The 18,904-nt window shown below is 52.2% G+C and overlaps 8 protein-coding genes across 8 annotated transcripts; 4 read left to right on the top strand and 4 right to left on the bottom strand.

Annotated features, from left to right (window-relative positions):
- Positions 1-795: 795 nt before the first annotated feature.
- BU25DRAFT_386767 (T-complex protein 1 subunit beta) lies at positions 796-2,635 on the bottom strand. The gene is made up of 3 exons (XM_033704408.1): positions 2,571-2,635; positions 2,366-2,514; positions 796-2,312 (listed from the first exon to the last, which is right to left on the bottom strand). Exons 1-3 carry the CDS (start codon positions 2,571-2,573, stop codon positions 878-880), a joined length of 1,587 nt encoding a protein of 528 aa, XP_033564887.1. The 5' UTR covers positions 2,574-2,635; the 3' UTR covers positions 796-877.
- Positions 2,636-2,762: 127 nt separating this feature from the next.
- On the top strand, positions 2,763-4,791 carry BU25DRAFT_407978 (U4/U6.U5 tri-snRNP-associated protein 2). The gene has a single exon (XM_033705692.1). It carries the CDS (start codon positions 2,851-2,853, stop codon positions 4,534-4,536), a length of 1,686 nt encoding a protein of 561 aa, XP_033564886.1. The 5' UTR covers positions 2,763-2,850; the 3' UTR covers positions 4,537-4,791.
- Positions 4,792-6,326: 1,535 nt separating this feature from the next.
- On the top strand, positions 6,327-10,745 carry BU25DRAFT_334808 (P-loop containing nucleoside triphosphate hydrolase protein; the record flags this gene model as incomplete). Its single annotated transcript, XM_033702552.1, has 2 exons — positions 6,327-10,187; positions 10,242-10,745. 2 exons carry the CDS (start codon positions 6,327-6,329, stop codon positions 10,743-10,745), a joined length of 4,365 nt encoding a protein of 1,454 aa, XP_033564885.1.
- Positions 10,746-12,059: 1,314 nt separating this feature from the next.
- Positions 12,060-13,260, top strand: BU25DRAFT_386758 (uncharacterized protein). Its single transcript, XM_033704407.1, has one exon. The coding sequence runs from the start codon at positions 12,519-12,521 to the stop codon at positions 13,122-13,124; it is 606 nt and encodes a 201-aa protein (XP_033564884.1). The 5' UTR covers positions 12,060-12,518; the 3' UTR covers positions 13,125-13,260.
- On the top strand, positions 12,879-13,809 carry BU25DRAFT_245577 (uncharacterized protein). The gene is made up of 2 exons (XM_033701575.1): positions 12,879-13,162; positions 13,214-13,809. The coding sequence occupies exons 1-2, from the start codon at positions 13,132-13,134 to the stop codon at positions 13,726-13,728; spliced, it is 546 nt and encodes a 181-aa protein (XP_033564883.1). The 5' UTR covers positions 12,879-13,131; the 3' UTR covers positions 13,729-13,809.
- A 591-nt stretch (positions 13,810-14,400) lies between these two features.
- Positions 14,401-15,042, bottom strand: BU25DRAFT_334952 (uncharacterized protein; the record flags this gene model as incomplete). The annotated part of the gene is made up of 1 exon (XM_033702561.1): positions 14,401-15,042. A coding segment is annotated over one exon (642 nt), but the record flags the coding sequence as incomplete, so codon positions are not given.
- Positions 15,043-15,159: 117 nt separating this feature from the next.
- BU25DRAFT_334721 (uncharacterized protein) lies at positions 15,160-16,425 on the bottom strand (the record flags this gene model as incomplete). Its single annotated transcript, XM_033702544.1, has 2 exons — positions 15,160-15,916; positions 15,965-16,425. 2 exons carry the CDS (start codon positions 16,423-16,425, stop codon positions 15,160-15,162), a joined length of 1,218 nt encoding a protein of 405 aa, XP_033564881.1.
- Positions 16,426-17,520: 1,095 nt separating this feature from the next.
- BU25DRAFT_407973 (alpha/beta-hydrolase) lies at positions 17,521-18,788 on the bottom strand. The gene has a single exon (XM_033705691.1). It carries the CDS (start codon positions 18,382-18,384, stop codon positions 17,677-17,679), a length of 708 nt encoding a protein of 235 aa, XP_033564880.1. The 5' UTR covers positions 18,385-18,788; the 3' UTR covers positions 17,521-17,676.
- Between the last annotated feature and the right edge of the window lie 116 nt (positions 18,789-18,904).

Raw genomic sequence — 18,904 nt, 5'->3', positions numbered from 1 at the left:
AACTTTAGGAAGGGAGCACCGATCACTAATACCAAATCGGTAACTATCTATATCAGCCCTGCATCGTCTGCAGCTTCTCCTGCATTGGGCTCGCATCATTACTACCTTGCACGTGTGCCCAAGCATTCTCTGCTTGTGGGATGTAGTAGTCCTTTATCTCCCCATTTTACATCGCCACGACTGGACTGAAGGGCTCTGGCCTGTACCTGATCATCAGATCACCAAATCATCGTTGCCATCTTGAAAGATCAATATCTAGATGCTCAGCCGGGAATCCTGCAGAAGTCACATCCTCGCATCGCGCCAGCAACGGCAAGGCGTGGTTTTGTGTATCAAACACCGGTCCCACTCAGCGCGTCTGGTTTGACGTGTTTCGTGGGCTTTCGATCACCGAACTTGCTTTCGATCACCGAACTTGCTTTCTGAGTTTTAGATGCGAGAACAGTCGAACTTACAAGAGGATTTCGGTCATACTTCGGAAGTTCTTGCTAAAGCTACAGTCTAAAACGGAGGCATTGGTCATGTTCAATTAGGATGTATAGCCTGAGTAGTCCTACGGACACCATGACTTCTTGTAGTTCGTGTCGAGTCTGTATCGACGGGTGAAACTGTCGAGCAAGGATGCATCTGCAAGGTCTGCAAGCGTTGAAACACAGGTTGTCCTGCGCCCAGCCACTCGCAGATGAACGTCATGTTTGAGGTCAGCTATACTTCCAAGGTTGGGTTGATGCCGGGCCCCTATTACTGTGATCTTTGCTACGCGTCACTTGTTGGAACACGATCAAATGTCTTTGACTGCATGAATTTCGTTTCGTGGTATACACATCGTCTAAGCCATTACGGTATCATGCTCGTCGTCCCATGTCGTACTACAAGCTTACATACGCTCACGACGACGAGGAGCAGACCTGATGATGTTGTCAACACGCAGGAGCAGCTCTGCGGCTTCTGAAGCCGAGGAGACGACCGCACGCTTGAGCTTGTAGCTCTCAATGACGCCCAGTTCCCTCATGTCCGCAATGCCTCCGCTGGGCGACAGCAGGTCGAGTCCTGAGCTCGTAAGACCTGAGTAGACGGCCTTGCGGAGCCGTGTGACCAGGTCGCTGGAGTCAAGACCAGCGTTGTCAGCCAGGATCGTAGGCAGCTGCTGTAGTGCCTTGCCGAATGACTCGACGGCGATGGCCTTCTTGCCTTCCACGTTCTGCGCAGCCTCAGCAACGGCCTTCGCCATATTCATCTCCGCACATCCACCACCAAGCGTTGTCCTGGGCTCCTTGACTGTTTGTGACAGAACCGCAAGGGCATCGTGTAACGATCGCTCAGCCTCGTCGAGAAGCTGCTCGGTAGCACCACGGAGCACAACCGTGCATGCCCTGCCTGCCTTGACACCAGAGAACCTGATAAGTGTATCCTCACCAATGATCACCTCTTCGATCAAGTCGCACTCGCCGATCTTAACCTGATCTGGGTGGTCGAAGGTCGATGTGATCTCTCCGCCAGTGACCAACGCCAATCGCTCAACACCATCGAAGTCTGCGTGCTCGATGGAGCAGATGCCGGCATCTGCGAAGAGCTGCTCTGGCCAGTTGTAGATCAACTGTCGGTTGACGAAGCAGTTGATGCCGTGTGCCTTGATACGCTCGACCTTTGCCTTCATCTTCTCGCGCTCTGCCTTCTCTAGCTCGGCCAGCTTGCCTGTCGAGTCGACCTTCACCCTGGCGCCGAAGATCTTGATTTTGTCTGTGTCCATCGATGTGTTCGCGACCAGGATCTTGGCGTTTTCTATCCTCTTGGGTTGGTTCACACCAAACTTCTTGTCCAAAATGAAGCCATTGTCAAGGTAGGAGTCCTTGAGCTTTCCTCCTGCCTTCTTGATGATCTGAATGTGTGTGAGGTCGGTCGAGCCACCGAGCTTGAGAACAGCATCGACTGCGAGCTTGGAGAACTGGTCGCGATCCTGACTCAGCACCTTGGAGCTCAGTGTTGTCCTTGCAATAGCCTCGAGGTCTCTCCTGAAAGCCTGCTCATCCTTGCTGTGATCTGTCGCGATCTTCTCCAGAGCATTCAGCGCAGCGCGGCTCGCTATCCTGTAACCTTCGATGATTGTCTGGGGGTGGATCTTCTGGTCGACAAGCTTTTCAGCTTCGCGGAGGAGCTCTGCAGCAAGCACAGTGACTGAGGTTGTGCCGTCACCAACTTCGTCGTCCTGAACTTTCGAGATATTGACAAGAACTTTTGCGGCAGCGTTATCGAGGGCAATAGCTTTCAGAATAGTAGCACCATCGTTTGTGACCAAGATTTCACCTGTGGAACTGCATTTGTGTGAGTTTGGCACAACCCACACATGTCGGCGGGGTAAACGTACGCAGATTGAAGGATCTTGTCCATTCCCTTCGGCCCCAGTGTGCTCTTGACCAGGTCGCCGACAGCAATAGCTCCTACGAATGCGGAAAGACGCGCATTCTCACCCTTCTCCTCCGTGACATCGTCGGCAAAGATCTGAGTGGGGTTCGACTACACACAGATGGTAAGTATACAAGATTGACTTCCGATTATAGTTCAACACATACCATCTTGCAAGTGGTGGTAAACAAGCAAGGAGGGGTATCTGAGGAGATGTGGGGTTGCAAGCTTGCGGTGGCCTGCGGACGCGACTTTTTCGAAGTTGCCCGCGATTTTGCACTGTTTGGATGCAGCACGGGCCTCTCAGATGCCTTAAGCTTCGAAGCTTCAGACCTTACAATAGAACAACCTAATGCGCAGCGCCCGGCATATATTACTCGAAAACCTATACACAGATCTCATATAATACCTACTGGCCGGCCACTTGTGCAACTCCACGAATTCGCCATGTCCAAGCGACAGGCCTTTGAGCCTCTCGAAGATGTCCTTGATGCGCCATCCCCAGCTTCGAAACGAGCGCGAGTCGAAGATGTCGATATGGGCAGCCCGCAAACGAATTGCGCACCTACAAATGGGCGGCTCATGTCTCCGCGACCGCAGGATCAGGGAAAGGTGGACATATTAGGCGCAGACGCAGAAGAGCATGCGGAGCTCGAGGAAGCTGGAGCGCTGGACGATGTTGACGAAGACGAGTCCGCCATGGCTGCGCCGAAACGACAAACTGCGCCCGAAGCTGGATATACCGACCTGTACCTCGATACAATAAACCGCAAAGTCCTTGACTTCGATTTTGAGAAGCTATGCTCCGTCACACTTTCGAACATAAACGTCTACGCCTGTCTGGTCTGCGGGAAATACTTCCAAGGAAGAGGGCCGAAGTCGCAAGCATACTTCCACGCCCTGGAAGAAGGGCATCACGTATACGTCAACATGGAGACAAAGAAGGTCTATGTACTTCCAGAAGGCTACGAAGTGAAGTCGAAATCACTAGATGACATCAAGTTTGTGGTGGATCCGCGCATGAGCAAGACAGAAGTTGCGCGTTTGGACAAGGAACCAAAGGTGTCGTGGGACCTCTTCAACAGAGAATACATCCCAGGCTTCGTGGGCATGAACAACATCAAAGCGAACGACTACTTCAACGTAGTAGTACAAGCATTGTCGCATGTTGTCCCTTTGCGCAACTACTTTATGCTTGAAGACCTCTCGTCAAGACCGCAGATTGCGCAGCGATTCAGCACTTTGGTCCGGAAGATATGGAATCCTCGCGCGTTCAAGACCCACGTATCACCACACGAGCTACTACAGGACATTGCGCTGCGATCTTCAAAGCGCTTTACCCTGAGTGAGCAGTCGGACCCAGTCGACTTCCTCTCTTGGTTCCTTAACAACCTCCACTTAGCTGTGGGAGGTTCAAAGACAAAACCAGGGTCGAGTATCGTTCAGAAGGTCTTCCAGGGGATACTGAAAATCGAATCACAAGAGATCACAGCACGTGCAGATGCCGGGGATCGTTTGAGATTCGAAGACGCCGCAGTCAAGTCGAATGTCTCCAAGTTCTTGGTACTTACGCTGGACCTGCCAGCTGCACCGCTGTTCCAGGACGCTTTAGAGAAGAACATCATTCCTCAAGTGCCATTGACTACGATCCTCAACAAGTACAACGGCATACAACCGCAAGAGAAGATGAAGGACCGTGTACGATACCGCCTTCTACACCCTCTTCCGCCATACTTGCTCTTCAACATCAAGCGCTTTAGCAAGAACAAGTTCGTTTCGGAGCGCAACCCAACGATTGTCACGTTTCCTGTCACGTCGCTGGACATGTCGCCATACGTGGAGCCTAACCCAAAGGAATTCCCACCAGGCGAGCCGATCTACTACGACCTCGTTGCCAACATCACTCACGAAGCCGTCAAGAAAAAGGATGATAGTGTAGAAGGAGAACAAGAATCCAAGGTCTGGAGGGTACAGCTCAAAGATAGGAGTCGAGACGACTGGTACGGCATCCAGGATCTATTTGTCGAGAAAGAACAAGCCGAAACACTGTTCACAAAGGAGGCCTATGTTATGGTATGGGAGAGACGGAGAACGAAGCCGGCTGCGAATGGCAATGGTAAAGGCAAGGCTTGATGAGGTGGTGAATCTTGCCAAGAGCTGTCCACATTCGGGCGTTGCAGTCTCAAGGTTGTAAGATTGGACATATACACTGTCAACCACATCAAGTGCAGATAGGCCGCCTTCTGTTGTGGCATATATGCAAAGGCTGGAGGCCTTCAACGCTAGCGCTGACTGCGCAAACCTTACAACTCACTCGAACCTATACTTAGTGCGATGTGTCTCAAGCCTCTTGTGCAGCGCCTTGAAACTTTGTGCAAGAAATGTAAAGGAGTGCAACTTAATCTTATATAAACACTACTCGCGACTGCCGTTGCTGCTCAAACGTCACTTTCCTACAGAAAACGTGCTCAAAGACTCCCGGCGCCTGCCGAACCTGATTATATACACATGTGTTGCCGTTCGCACGATCGATACAAGCCAACACAACAGCTTCAACATTTCAACACACTTCAACACCGAGTCCTAATGCTTCGGCGCATACAATCATCCGATTGCCCACCTTTGCCGGCCGCTAAACACGTTCTGAGGCATCAACAAACGCCAAGGGCATGGACACTCTGCATGGATGCGGTGAAGAGATGACAAGGGCTAAGCACCAACTACGCAAATCAGGGAGGTAACTCGCAACTACAGGCTGTTTGCGGTATTACTCAATCTTCAGTCAAGAAAGAGCTGCGAAAGAGCATAACTCGTCCGTCCAACGAGCAGCGCAGGTAGAGTCATACACATGAAGCTCATATTGGCTGTCAGCAAGACAGTCACGGCGACTCAATCAATGCGAGCTCTCGGCAACCGCAAGTGGAGGGTCGTGTGAAGCAATGCCGGCTGCGCAGAGCAAGAGCAAAGGAAAACATTCAGTCTAAAGGAAAAATCACCAACTCTGTCGGCTCAACGTGGGCTTAAATCATCGCATTATATAATCACTTGTCTCGCGCAGAACGAAATAGCGATGTTGAAGACAGTTCGTCCGGTGAGTAATCCATATTCCACAGAACACAAGCTTTAACCACCCGCCCGTCAGTTAAGCGATCGGAAAGTGGGCCGTTATGGTTTGTTTTCGAAATGCCGGCTACACCCCGTGACCTGAGATCCTGAGCATAGATAGGCGTAGCCTGCGTACATGTGCCAAGAGACTATATCTTAGCTTCCTCATCACAGAGTGAATTGCTAGCCGGTGTTTCGAAAACGCCTATGCCGATCCTGGGTCAGCTGCGTTAAATACGTCAATACGACATGTTGAGCCGTGGAGACAACAACGCGACAGACAGCTGTCAAGGAGAACGTGGGCGACGAACTACATTCAGAGTTTGGGTGCATTATTCGATTGATCGACAATGACTCAAACAAACAGCACCGACTCCCGACGTGTCAAGGCAACGCTCCGCGGGCAGTTGCAAGTCTGAAGGTCGGGACGTCGGGCAAGAACAGCACCCGATGGCGTAAAACATTCTTTGATGCTTAGCAAACCCCAGATTCTGCCGCTCTTCGCGTGTTACCTGATTGATGACGCATTACGTCCGTTTTGTCCGAAAGGCTAGCCTCAAGATTCGCACTGATTTCATGACTGCCGCCAGGATATATCATCTAGCCCTGCATCACGCAGACGTGACAACTCGCCTCCTCAAGGCTTTCGCGACACTCACTTGCTAGACTTCTGCCCCAAGGAACCGACAGTCGCTTCCATCACTCAGGGGCATTACAGAATCGATTTCGCAGAATTATCCGGACCGGCTCCTCTCGAACAATTGGATTTCGGAAGTCGGCTTCCCGCCCTCGCCTCCTCAGGCGTACAACGACACACGATGTCATCTTCAGCATCATCGTTTCGAGAGAAAGAGAAAGAAATTGGTCTTGGAGAACCTCAAGCAGCAGCGGAGAACCCTACAGAATATGAACCGATAAGAACGGAACCCAGCGCACATGATGCAGAGGTGGACCCTAAGAGGCGGCAAAGTTTAACCCGGCTTGAGAGCAACACCAGCGCAGTATCGGATTTCAGCGATAGCGAGACAAGTACGAAGGCCTCGATAAGAAAGAAGAAGTTTTACAAGAGGCTCAATCCGCTGAAATGGGGACCTAAGCCATCAATTCCGAAAGAGCGGGAAGTTTGCCCAGAGTACAATGCAAATGCACTCAGTCGAATCACGTTCCAGTGGATGCAGCCCCTGATGGCTACAGGCTACAAGCGACCGCTCGAGAAGACCGACATTTGGGCCGTGAACCCTGACAGGAGTGCGGAAGTGCTGATTGAGCGCTTAAATGCAGCTTTCGAGAAGCGATTGATGGAGGGTGGCGACAAGCCACTGTTGATGGCCATGTTTGACACGTTCAAACGCGAGTTCATTATTGGAGGTCTCTGTCAACTTTCAGCGTCCGTCATTCAGGCCGTGGCACCATTCGTGCTGCGATACTTGATCAATTTTGCCGTCAGAGCTTACGTCGCTCAGCGTTCCAACGCGCCGGCACCAAACATTGGCGAAGGTATTGGACTCGTTATTGGCATCACAGCAATGCAGGCCCTGCAAAGTCTGTTTACCAACCAGTTCATGTACCGCGGAATGATGGTCGGTGGACAAGCTCGTGCTGTATTGATCACAGCTATTTTCGACAAGGCGATGAAGCTGTCGGGCAGAGCAAAGGCAGGTGGCCAAGCGGTCCTGGAAGCACCACCTTTAGGTGTCAAACCTGGAAGTGAAGAAGAGAGGAAATGGTACCAGAAGATCCTCAAGAAGAAGCAAAAGAAGGCAAAGACAGGAGCTGAAGGTGTCGCTGGAGGTGGCGAAGGCTGGGGCAATGGTCGAATCGTCAACTTGATGTCCACTGACACATATCGTGTCGACCAGGCCAGTGGTTTCTTCCATATGATCTGGACTGCACCAATCGGTATCTTGGTCACAACAGCTCTCCTCCTGGTTAATTTGACATACAGTGCTCTTCCCGGTCTTGGACTGATCCTGATCGCCATGCCATTGCTCGCTCGATCTGTCAAGTCTCTGTTCCATCGCCGTGTCGCTATCAACAAGGTCACCGATCAGCGTGTTAGTCTGACGCAAGAAATTCTGCAGGCGGTGCGGTTTGTCAAGTTCTTCGGTTGGGAGACCAGTTTCCTCAAGCGTATCCAAGAAATCAGGAAGCAGGAGATCCGCGGAATCCAGGTTTTGCTCACCATCCGAAACGCCGTCCTCGCCGTCGGGATGTCCATGCCTGTCTTCGCCTCTATGCTGTCATTCATCACTTTCTCCCAAGTTAATCCTTCCTTGGACCCAGCGAAGATCTTCTCTTCATTGGCATTGTTTAACTCGATGCGTATCCCATTGAACTTCTTGCCTCTTGTCATTGGCCAAGTCATCGACGCAAACGCATCAGTCAAGCGTATTCAGGAGTTCTTGATGGCGGAAGAGGCCGAGGACAGCGCCAAGTGGGACTACAACGCCAAAGACGCTGTTGTACTTTCGAACGCAGACTTCACCTGGGAACGTCACCCCACTAGCGATGAAGTTAAGGACGGACCAAGCGGAAAGAAGATTGGTAAAGAGACCAAGGCTGAGACGAAGTCTAGGGTTCAGACAGAAAAGGACGAACACGCCGCAGACTTAGAGAGGAAGAAGAATGCAGCAGAAGAGAAGCCCTTCGAGATGAAGGGCCTGAACCTCAGCTTTGGCAGAAACGAGCTCGTTGCTATCATTGGAAGCGTCGGCTCTGGAAAAAGTTCCCTCCTTGCTGCGCTCGCTGGTGACATGCGCAAGACCAGTGGCGAAGTTGTAATGGGTGCTTCCCGTGCATTCTGCCCGCAGTACGCATGGATCCAGAATGCTACGGTACGCGAGAACATTGTCTTCGGAAAGGAGTTCAAGCAGAAGTGGTACGACCAAGTCATCGATGCGTGCGCCCTCAGGCCGGATCTTGAAATGCTTCCTGTTGGAGACGCAACTGAGATTGGAGAGCGTGGTATCACGGTGTCTGGAGGCCAGAAGCAGCGAATGAACATTGCACGGGCAATCTACTTCAATGCTGATATTGTGTTGATGGATGATCCGCTCAGCGCCGTTGATGCGCATGTCGGTCGCCACATCATGGACAATGCTATCTGTGGGCTGCTCAAGGATAAGTGCCGTATCTTGGCTACCCATCAACTTCACGTTCTCAACCGTTGCGACAGGATTATCTGGGTCGAAGAGGGTCATGTACAGGCGGTTGATACATTCGACAATCTGTTAGCTCACAACGAAGGCTTTCAGCAGCTCATGACCATGACCGCCTCAGAAGAGAAGCATGAAGAGGAAGAAGAAGAGCTCGAGGACGAAGTTGAAGACGAGAAGAAGATTGCTAAGAAGCAGAAGAAGCAGAAGAAGGCCGCAGCTCTCATGCAAGTTGAAGAGCGCGCCACCAAGAACGTATCTTGGGACGTCTGGATTCAGTACATCAAGGCTGGAGGCGGCATCTGGGTTGGGCCACTTGTCTTCATCTTGCTCGTCCTCTCGCAGGGTGCCAACATCGTCACTAGCTTGTGGCTCTCGTACTGGACCTCTGACAAGTTCGGCTACAGCGAAGGTGCATACATTGGTGCCTATGCTGCATTTGGCTTCAGTCAAGCTCTTCTCATGTTCCTGTTCTCGTGGGCTGTGTCCGTGTTCGGTACTGAAGCTGGCAAGAAGATGCTGCACATGGCTATCACTCGAGTGCTCCGCGCACCGATGTCTTTCTTCGACACGACACCTCTTGGACGCATTACCAACCGCTTTTCGAAGGATATCGATGTCATGGACAACACCCTCACCGATGCGATTCGTATGTACTTCTTGACACTTGCGATGATCATCTCAGTGTTCATCCTAATCATCGCCTACTATTACTATTACGCCATCGCACTTGGACCGCTGTTCATCTTTTTCATGTTCTCGGCCGCCTTCTACAGGTCCTCGGCTCGTGAGGTAAAGCGCCACGAGGCTGTGCTACGCAGTACTGTGTTCGCACGCTTCGGTGAGGCTGTCATGGGTACACCCACTATCCGAGCCTATGGCTTGCAAAATCAATTCTCCCGCACCGTACGGGAGGCCATCGACGACATGAACAGCGCCTACTACCTTACTTTCGCCAACCAGCGCTGGCTCAGCACTCGTCTCGATGTAGTCGGTATTCTGCTCGTCTTCACCACTGGTATCCTTGTCGTCACGTCTCGATTCAATGTCAACCCCAGCATCGCTGGTCTGGTCCTATCGTACATCCTCACTATCGTCCAGATGATTCAGTTCACGGTCCGTCAACTGGCTGAGGTAGAGAATAACATGAATTCCACCGAGCGCATCTACCACTACGGCACACAGCTTGAAGAGGAAGCTCCCCTCCACACCGACGTCCAAGTCCGACCCACTTGGCCCGAGCTTGGTGAGATCATCTTCGACAATGTTGAGATGCGCTACCGTGCTGGCCTGCCTTTGGTGTTGAAGGGTCTGAGCATGCACGTTCGTGCTGGTGAACGCATTGGTGTCGTTGGACGTACGGGAGCGGGTAAGAGTTCGATCATGTCTGCTCTCTTCCGTCTGCAGGAGCTGGCCGCCGGTTCGATCACCATCGATGGTATGGACATCAGTAAGATTGGTCTGCAGGATCTGCGATCGAACCTGGCCATCATCCCACAAGATCCCACCCTCTTCAAGGGAACTGTAAGTGACATTCCAAAAACCCCTAGAGTAACACCATGCTGATCTCCGACACAGATTCGAAGCAATCTTGACCCATTTCACAAGAAGACGGATCTGGAGTTGTGGTCTGCCCTGCGCCAAGCCGATCTGGTGTCAAACGACACAGAAATGGGCGACAAGACTGGACGTATTCATCTCGATACTGTTGTAGAGGAAGAAGGACTCAACTTCTCTCTGGGACAGCGTCAACTGCTTGCCCTGGCTCGCGCACTTGTTCGTGGTTCGCAGATTATTGTCTGCGACGAGGCAACCTCAAGCGTCGACTTCGAGACCGATCAGAAGATCCAGCAGACGATCGTACAGGGCTTTGCAGGAAAGACACTGCTCTGCATTGCGCATCGTCTCAAAACCATCATCAGCTACGATCGCATCTGCGTCATGGACCAGGGTCAGATTGCCGAGCTCGATACGCCCATCAACCTATATGATCAGGGTGGTATCTTCAAGGGCATGTGCGAGCGCAGTGGGATCCGGAGAGAGGACTTCTTTGGGAAGAACCAAGAACCAGGCGTGCGATAGAGGCACAGGTGCAGGCAGCGTGCCCTGTAGCCATCGTCGTGTGTTATCGCGCTACGATGGAGGTGTTATCGCGCTACGATGGAGGTGTTATCGCGCTACGATGGAGGTGTTATCGCGCTACAATGGAGGGGTCAAAGGATGAAGGTACCCGCATCCACCGTTACCGGCTTAATTTGTACACTAATTTTGCGTGTCTTCCTTGTTGTGGACGCGGTCTGATTGACGCGCATGAGCATGGCGTTTGTAGCGGCATTTTGTGACGTTCTTCCTCCAATGTTGGGCTGGGTTTGGCATGTCTAGCGAGGGTCTGTTTCGCACCAGCAGAGAATGAGATCCCAGGGAAAAGATGCAATGTCCGACAGTTCACACTGAAACTTGGTTGCATTTAACCGGGTACAGATATTCGTTTTCATGTGGTGTTCGGCTGCTGATGGCGAGGCTGCAACTTCTTCACCAGCCGCAGCGAGGCTTGAAGCAGCAGCGCAAAATGTGGTAGGATCTAGCGGCTTGGTGTCGAAGCACCTTTGCTCCTCAAGCGTCTTTTCACCCAGCGCTGGGCCACCCCGCCAATCTAGTTCCGCGAATTTCAGAAACATCAACGGGAGCAGCTGGCACCACCCAGGCGCTTAAAGTCACTATCGCAAGGCTGTTGGGCGTGCCAGCGCGGCGATGCCGACGCACGCAGTCGAGACACTGTGCCAGACGTCTGGAGGCTCTTAGAGAAGTCGCCTTCGCGTGCGTCTTCTCTTGCCAATCACTCGCGTCGCAAGCTGCATGAAGTTAAGGCGCCGCCGTGGCTCTCGGCCAGCCTCTCCGTATGGGCATGATCTTGTTAACGCGTCCAAGCAACTGGAGCCCTGCAAGCTCTAACCGCAACCTCACTCGCCCGCGCTCATGCTTGCGAGCCAAGCTCCAGTCGTTCAGCACGGATTCTAGACCAAGGGAGCTTGACCTCTTTGAGTGCGGCGTCGTTCAGAGCTCGCTCAGGGACGCCGTGACGAGTCCATAGATGGCGTGCAGCAGCGTCAAGACTCTTGGTTCTTGGGCGCCGTGATAAGCTCTTCAGTCTGTAACAAGACGGCAGCTGGCCGCGAGAAGAGCAGTGTTCGCGGCTGCAGTGACGTTAACCGCAGAGAGCGTTGAGAGTGGAGCGCTGCTGCGACAGACAAGTGAACAATAGCGGCTCAGCCTATCAAATGAAAGGGCCGAAGATCGTCACTTTGCAGGGAGCATGCTTCATTGGGTCTAGCAGTTCGATCGGCCCTCTAGTCTGGAACTCAGTGTTCGCTCAGACCTTCCCCCGGCCCTGGGCCTGGAGTTCTCCTCCAAGCTCATTATTATGGCCTGCGCCCACCAGCTACGCTTCTTTTGCTAGCCGTACCATTCTCCTCCCGCTGCACTCTCGTCGCTCTCTGCTTTTCCCCCCGCAGCAATTGTAGCTGACGCACGCCGGTCGACCAGCTACATACAGTCTACCTGTGTTGTTTGCTCCTTCCTTGTAAACGGCACCCTTATCGAGTTGAGCCTTCCATCTCAGGAGTGAAACCACCTCACGGCAGTCGATACCGAGCCAAATCACCTGATCCGCGTGTCATTCTTGCTGTGGACTCAGCTCGATCACCAAACGTCGCACAACATTACTCCACTGCATCTGCAGTCAGCCATCATTGGAAAAGGGTCCTCCTGACGACTTAGTCCCTGCGGCACTGCGTACATCACAATTACAAACACTGTCCTTGCTACCACATCGTGAACCACTCCTTCTACACCACAATGGCAGCAAACAACGAAAAGTACGACCCCGTCACCTTTGGCGTCACCATTGAGGGCAACACCGACGTCCCCAAGTCAACTTCGTCGCCCGCACCCTTACTCCCATCGTCCAACGCGTCGACAATGACGACAGCCACAGCAGAGGCCGCCAAGAAGGAGATGGCTATCGACTCGTCGAACCCCTACTCTGCCTTCTACAACCACCCAGATGCTCGTCGCTCCTTCGGCAATGTCAGCGCGCCACAGAGCAAGACACATCTCGAGATCAACACCTACGAGCGCGACCTCGAAGCGGGTGTCCCACTATCGGCCGCTACCACACAGCAGCTGCCCAAAGTCTCGGTCGACGGTCGTGTCAGGGAGGTCAAGGAGTGCACAATGTGGCCGTCGAGGCAAGCTGTGCTCGACAAGCGAAAGGACCACAAGCGCAAGAAGGGCTGCAACCTCTTCCAGGGCTTGACCAGCAAGCAGAGGTTATGGATTAAGATCATCATCGCTCTCCTCGTCATTGGCGCTGCGGTCGGTCTTGGTGTAGGCATCTCGCGAGCGGTCGGTGGTGGTGTATGGGCCGGCGAGGGCAAGAGCAAGGAGATCCCGCACAACTGAGCTCTTCATGGGCTCCGTTAGCAACAGCACTGTCACAGGTTCGTTGCCCTATATTGCGCGCAGTCGAGACCACAGCTAACATCTGCTAGAGTCGCTCAGTACATCATTTGAGCATGACCATCGACTACGACTACGCGCGTACTTTCTTCGACATCATTATGATATCCCCTTTTACTGTTTATTGCTTGTACCTAATGTACATATTTCTGTCTTGCTTCTGTCTATATTTCAACGGGACACATCTGGGGTCTGGGCGCACTGGGCGCACTTCACCGGCATATCAATGCATTTGGGCAAGGATCAAGGAGCTTGGTGTTTACATGGGGTTTTCCTACAGGTGCGACAGATCCACAGTAGAGCTACAACGCACGAGAGAGACCGATCAATTGAACATCGCCTTTGCTTCTCAGCAAGGCTGAACTCCCAAGACTCACATTTCCGAAGTCTCTGTAATTCTTGCGCAGCTGTTGCATCTGCACGTCATTCTGAACACACTTGTGTCACGACCTCAACGGTTTCACTAACCCCACTCATAATGGCATGTCAAGCGCGCACGGTGTGTTCCACATGTATTGGTGACCCGTCGAACAAGGCACCGTTCTGACGTACCCGGCGACAATGCGAAACGCGGAAGTCCAAACGTGCAAACGAACGCGCGCCTCCAACACTTCACATGTCCATCAAACCAACACCTCTCACACAGCGCAAACGCGGCCGCTGCCCGCACCTAAACGAAAGCGAAGCGCGAAAAACCAGACCACCCCTTTCAAAGGATCTGAACATCGCAATGAAAGAGACCGAATACGGAAGTTGTGCTGGTCCCTGCGTTATCGGAATATTGGATGTGGGTTCGGGAGAGGCGCAGCACTATCCTCATCATCGCGATTGTGAAAGTGCACGGAGATCGGAATACGCTGCGTATTTGGCCGTATTTGTGTACAACCATAGTTCCTTCGGCTCCAGGGTCTGTTTGTTTTTGAGGGGTCTGTTCGGCATGAGCCGAGCGGTTTCCAGAAGATTGGTAGGTTGGATGGGGGATGAGGAATGCTGGCATGTTTGACATTTGACGCTTTCTCTCTTTGGGGATTGAGAAAATGGACTGGCGATACGACAAAAATTCATCAACTGCCAAAATAGATCAATGAAAGGTTTCCAGTTGATTATGACTCATGGAAAGAACGAAGCCACTACCTTGTTACCATTGGCAAATGCTTTGTGTATACTACGTGTAACGCGCTCCTTGGTAAGCGGATGGAAAGTCTGCCACCGCACAACCCTAAACTTTCCCTGTTTCTGCACGTTCGACATGCTTCGATGACAATGAGCAATATCCAGTACTCTCAAGAACCCCCCATCTCACCTTCGCTAGGTGCGGATCTACTTCATCTGGAGCCGGATGGCATGCCGCACTGATCATGAGACTGCAGTTCTCTGCCAATGGAAGGTTGGGTACCATGCGTCGTCGCCCGACCCATCGGACTACGATGACCAGGATCGTACAGGCAACACAGAAAGTGATGAGGCTCGAGAACGAGATGCCGCAGGCGGACGTCCACCGATCTAGCCTTCCATCGCGACTGAGATAGTCGATACGAGATAGAAAGAAGGTCTGCGATAAAAGCCAATGCAGCCCACCGCTAGCGACGATGAGTGGAGTTGCAAATCTGTAAGGAAGTTGTAGGAAGTAGGTGCTGCGTTGTTCGCCGTGCGGTTTCGTGACTCGAAGGCCCTTTCTGGAGGTTGCCAAGCTGTTCCACTCAACTGCACTTGCCATCGAAGTGCAGATAGTGTTAAGGTTGAGATAGCACAGCGATAGAAGGACCTGTGGCATATTGGAGAGCCATGCATTCCAAATAGTGCCTTTTGTCGATCCTGCTCTGGAACCAAACGAAATCGAGCCGCCAGAGGCAGATCCCCATTGCCAGATACTAACATTCACAGCATCGATCCTGGTCGGAAATACCACGAGCACAAGTACTAGGCAAGTTCCGCTGATCCAGTGTCAGGCTGAGATGTATGTGGAGGGAGTGTGAACTTACGCTATGATAGCGGTCCAAGTCTTGTCGTAGCCGATTGAGGAACAATAGCGTCGCAGCCGTGGCTGCCATATGACCTTGCTGTAATCCGTAGCATCTTCATTGTCGAAGCTTAGCAGCATCTGATCCAACTCCAGCGCACTTCTTCCTTCAGTCAAATCCTCTGGGCGTTCCAGGTAAGAAGCCGCGGCGTCACCTAAAGTCACAATATATTCTGAAGTCTCCATCATCAGCACACTAACCATGACAGTCAGCTTGAGAAAGTTGAAAGAGAGCACGACCACCATGAAGTAGAGGCTGATCTGGATGCGACTATTGCGACCGCTTTCGGTTGTCCAACCTTCCACGATATGCATGCTTTCCGGTAGCGGTGCAGTCGTCGAATTTAGGCCTTCTAGAAAGGGTGACCAACCTTCTCTAGACGGCTTGTAAGAACTGAAAAGCTTAGGCCCTGAGATATGTTGTGGAAAATATTCAGAAAGTGAGAAGTTGAACTGCGTGACATCCGGTCGCGTCTTGTACGAGATCTGATCGATAAGCAGAAATAGATCGCCGTATCGCGTAATCGCTGGCGCATTGTAGATGCTCGTCCATTCACTATTGGTGAGACGGACAGATGTGTTCTCGGAATTGCGTAAACCAACAAGAGATGTTTGGTTCAAAGACCTGGTGTAATTCCACGCGGGGGAATGCCTGTCGAGCAGTACGATCTCATAGTCGCTCATAGTGATGATCTTAAATATCGAAGCATTGTAACTATTTCAAGTTAGATTCTGAGCTCAGCACATGGGCAACTGTTCTTACAACAGATGTAAAGGGAGTGATGAGGCAGCCAAGATCAAGCAAAGGGCTGCTCTCTTCAGGGATATGATCCTAAGGTTGTGCACGCTTAAAAGGCCGATGTCGAGCCACTTCCCGCTTGTATGAGCCCGGTCCATCTCTTGCCGGGTAGGTGCGTTCAAGACTTGCATTGTGTAGTTGCTTGCCGATAGAAGCACAGTGCTGAGGGCGTTAATGAAGATGTGGCATACTGTGTTCCATCTGGACACGGTCGCTTCGTTGCCCTCCATCACCGTAGCGACGCCGTCTCGGTCGTATCCGGATCCTGTCTGACTGCCTACAACCACCACAGCGATGTTGCAGAGAAGCACGAATGCGGATACGCATGTGCCAAGTAGCACCCCCATACGCCAACCGTGAAATCGGCTTTGCCTCAGTCGAAGTCTGTAGCTGTCATCAACTGCTTTCAGAGCTTTCCTTATCATCCGGTGGGGGCTTTTGCCATCTTTCGAGCCGCCTTGTGCTTTAAAATATGACTCGGCATTCGGGCTCGAATCTCGCGGGTCGATGTCGTCGAGAGAATTATCGCGCCTGTCCACATTTTAGCACGGGCGGTGAGTTGAGGTATGTCCACCGCACTGATATGAATGGCCTCCGACATCGCTATCAGTCACCAATAGACCCCTGTATTCAGTGTCGACGTTTCGGCGATCAACTGAGAGGTGGATGTCGTTGGCCTGTTGCTGCGTGCCGGGCTGACGGCTACCCTTTCGAAGTTGGTAATGTTTCGTTCGGACATGACTTGGACGATGTTCTATATAGCTCGCCATAGAGCCTGGAACTGGGCGTTGAGGAGTGGATTCAGGGTATCCCGTTGTCGCATGTGCGGTCGAGGAAGGCGGACCATAGTCATAGTAATTGACCATGCATCTTAAAGGCTGGTCTTCAAAGATACGATCTCGAGACATGTTGCGTAGTTGAGTGAGAATGCGACGTGCTCATAAGGTATGTGATAAAGAAAGAGCCAGGACTGTGGTTATCATTCGACAAGGCTGAGTTCTTGTACTCGAGCATGCGGTGTGCCAGTGCAACGCCTTGTGGCGCCGTGCCATGCATTTTTGGCCCCCGTTTCATGTCTCTGGCTATTTCAGAAGCCAATAGTTTGGTGCATTGCTTTGCGGCTTTTGAAGCTCTGTGGGTGACAAAGGCTGGCTACGATGTTACAGCCTTGCACCGTGACAAGTCTTCAAACTGTGTTCAATGTGAACATTGCCAGGCTGTTCTTTCGAAGATCTGGCGTTGTTCCGGTTTGTATCGGCAGTGCAAGACGCTGTAATCCTTGTTACTAATATGTTGTTAGTGGTGCAGCAGGTAAGCTGCGGTTCGTGTGGTTGTTCGATAAGGCTGAGGCGTTACATTCTTAGTACGCTGACATGCAGGGCTGGATCACCGGCGGTTAGTGGCGCATTTGGAATGATCGTCTTCAGCAGTTGTGGCCAGGAAGTCGGCAGGAGACATATGCCCACGTGCCTGCCCAACAAGAACTCTTGGACATCTGTAGCAAACTTAGACAAAGTTAAGAAGGTTCATATGCTGAATTCCTATTCGATCCGCTCGGTCGAACCCTCCAACCTGGATGATCTAATGCAAAATTACAGAAAGCATGCAGCAACAGTAGCTGCGAGAATATTGCACAAATGCCCACCTTTTATGTATACGTGTTCATACAATACTCATTACAGTTCGTTGATTTCTTGTACATCGTCTCCGTCACCATCACCAGTGCTGTGCTTAGGGAACTTCCTGTACCAGTCCTTTGGGTTTCCACCAGGAAGACACAGACCAAGACGCCAGAAGTAGTCCCTGTGCGCGAAGAATAGCTGCCAGAACTTGAAGCGTGTAGGCACGCCCCATGCAGGGCGGTCGTCATCACTCCCTTCGATGCAGTGCGGGTCTTCGTCGCCTTCGCAGTAGTGTACATCGGCCAGCGAGAACGGAAGGCTTGGTTCTGAGATGAAGATCTCTTCACTATGCATCGAGTAGCCCCACTCTTCTAACGGTAGCAAGGGAACCGGATCACCAGCATGGGTGACACGATGCAAGTCATTTGACTCGTGGTTGTCCGTGATTTTGAAGCGGTCGTCGATGTATGCATTCAGATTCTTGTTCCCAAGTCGCGGCTCGCCAAAAGTGGTCACGCGAGGGTTCCACCCACGAGCCTTGAAATCTAGGCCAGCCAAAGTCGCAATTGCGCCGCCCAGCGAATGTCCAACGAGCACCAGCTGATAGTTGGGGTACTTCTCCAAGGCCTCAGATACGTGTGGTAGAACCACTTTGCGCGTGCTCAACCAAGAGGAGTAGAAGCCAGTATGCACGGTGCAGTTGGTGCACTTGGGCGGTTCTGCAGGCGGTGGGTCTCCCTCAGACGGCGTGGACGACTGCATGTGAGGTGCAAGGAAGTGGGAAGTAGACCCATCGTCGTCCTCGCCGGGGTAGGGGACATATTCCTGGGGGATAGTCGAGAGGTCTGCGATGGTATTTGCGATAGAGTAGGTTCCGCGAAAGGCGAGAATGAGTCGTGGGTTCTCAGGGGTGTGCGCCAGGGCGATGTAGCCGCAGGAGTCGGACAGGAAAGGTCCGGTGTTCCATGCCTGTCATCGTCAATACAATACAACAAAGAACAATGGGATGCTGCATCCGGCGACCCACTGTTACAAGCCCAAAGCTCTCGAAATCAGGGTCTGAGCAGCGGCTGGCACACTGAAAGGGCTTCTGGATACCCAAGCCAGCAGTGCCAACGCAGTAAGAGATATCGACTATGCGCGCGAGTTCCTCCAGCTCCCAAAAGAGCTTCTGCGAAATCAGGGTGTCATTGCCGGGGTGGACGAGCGGCTGCTGTGTTGCGTCGCCATGGCTGCCAGAGACGGCGGCGAGTATCACAAGACAGTGCAGGATGAGGCCGAA

Source organism: Macroventuria anomochaeta (assembly GCF_010093625.1).
Source record: "Macroventuria anomochaeta strain CBS 525.71 unplaced genomic scaffold BU25scaffold_6, whole genome shotgun sequence".
NCBI lineage: Eukaryota > Fungi > Ascomycota > Dothideomycetes > Pleosporales > Didymellaceae > Macroventuria > Macroventuria anomochaeta.
This window is presented reverse-complemented; position numbering and strand designations above follow the sequence as displayed.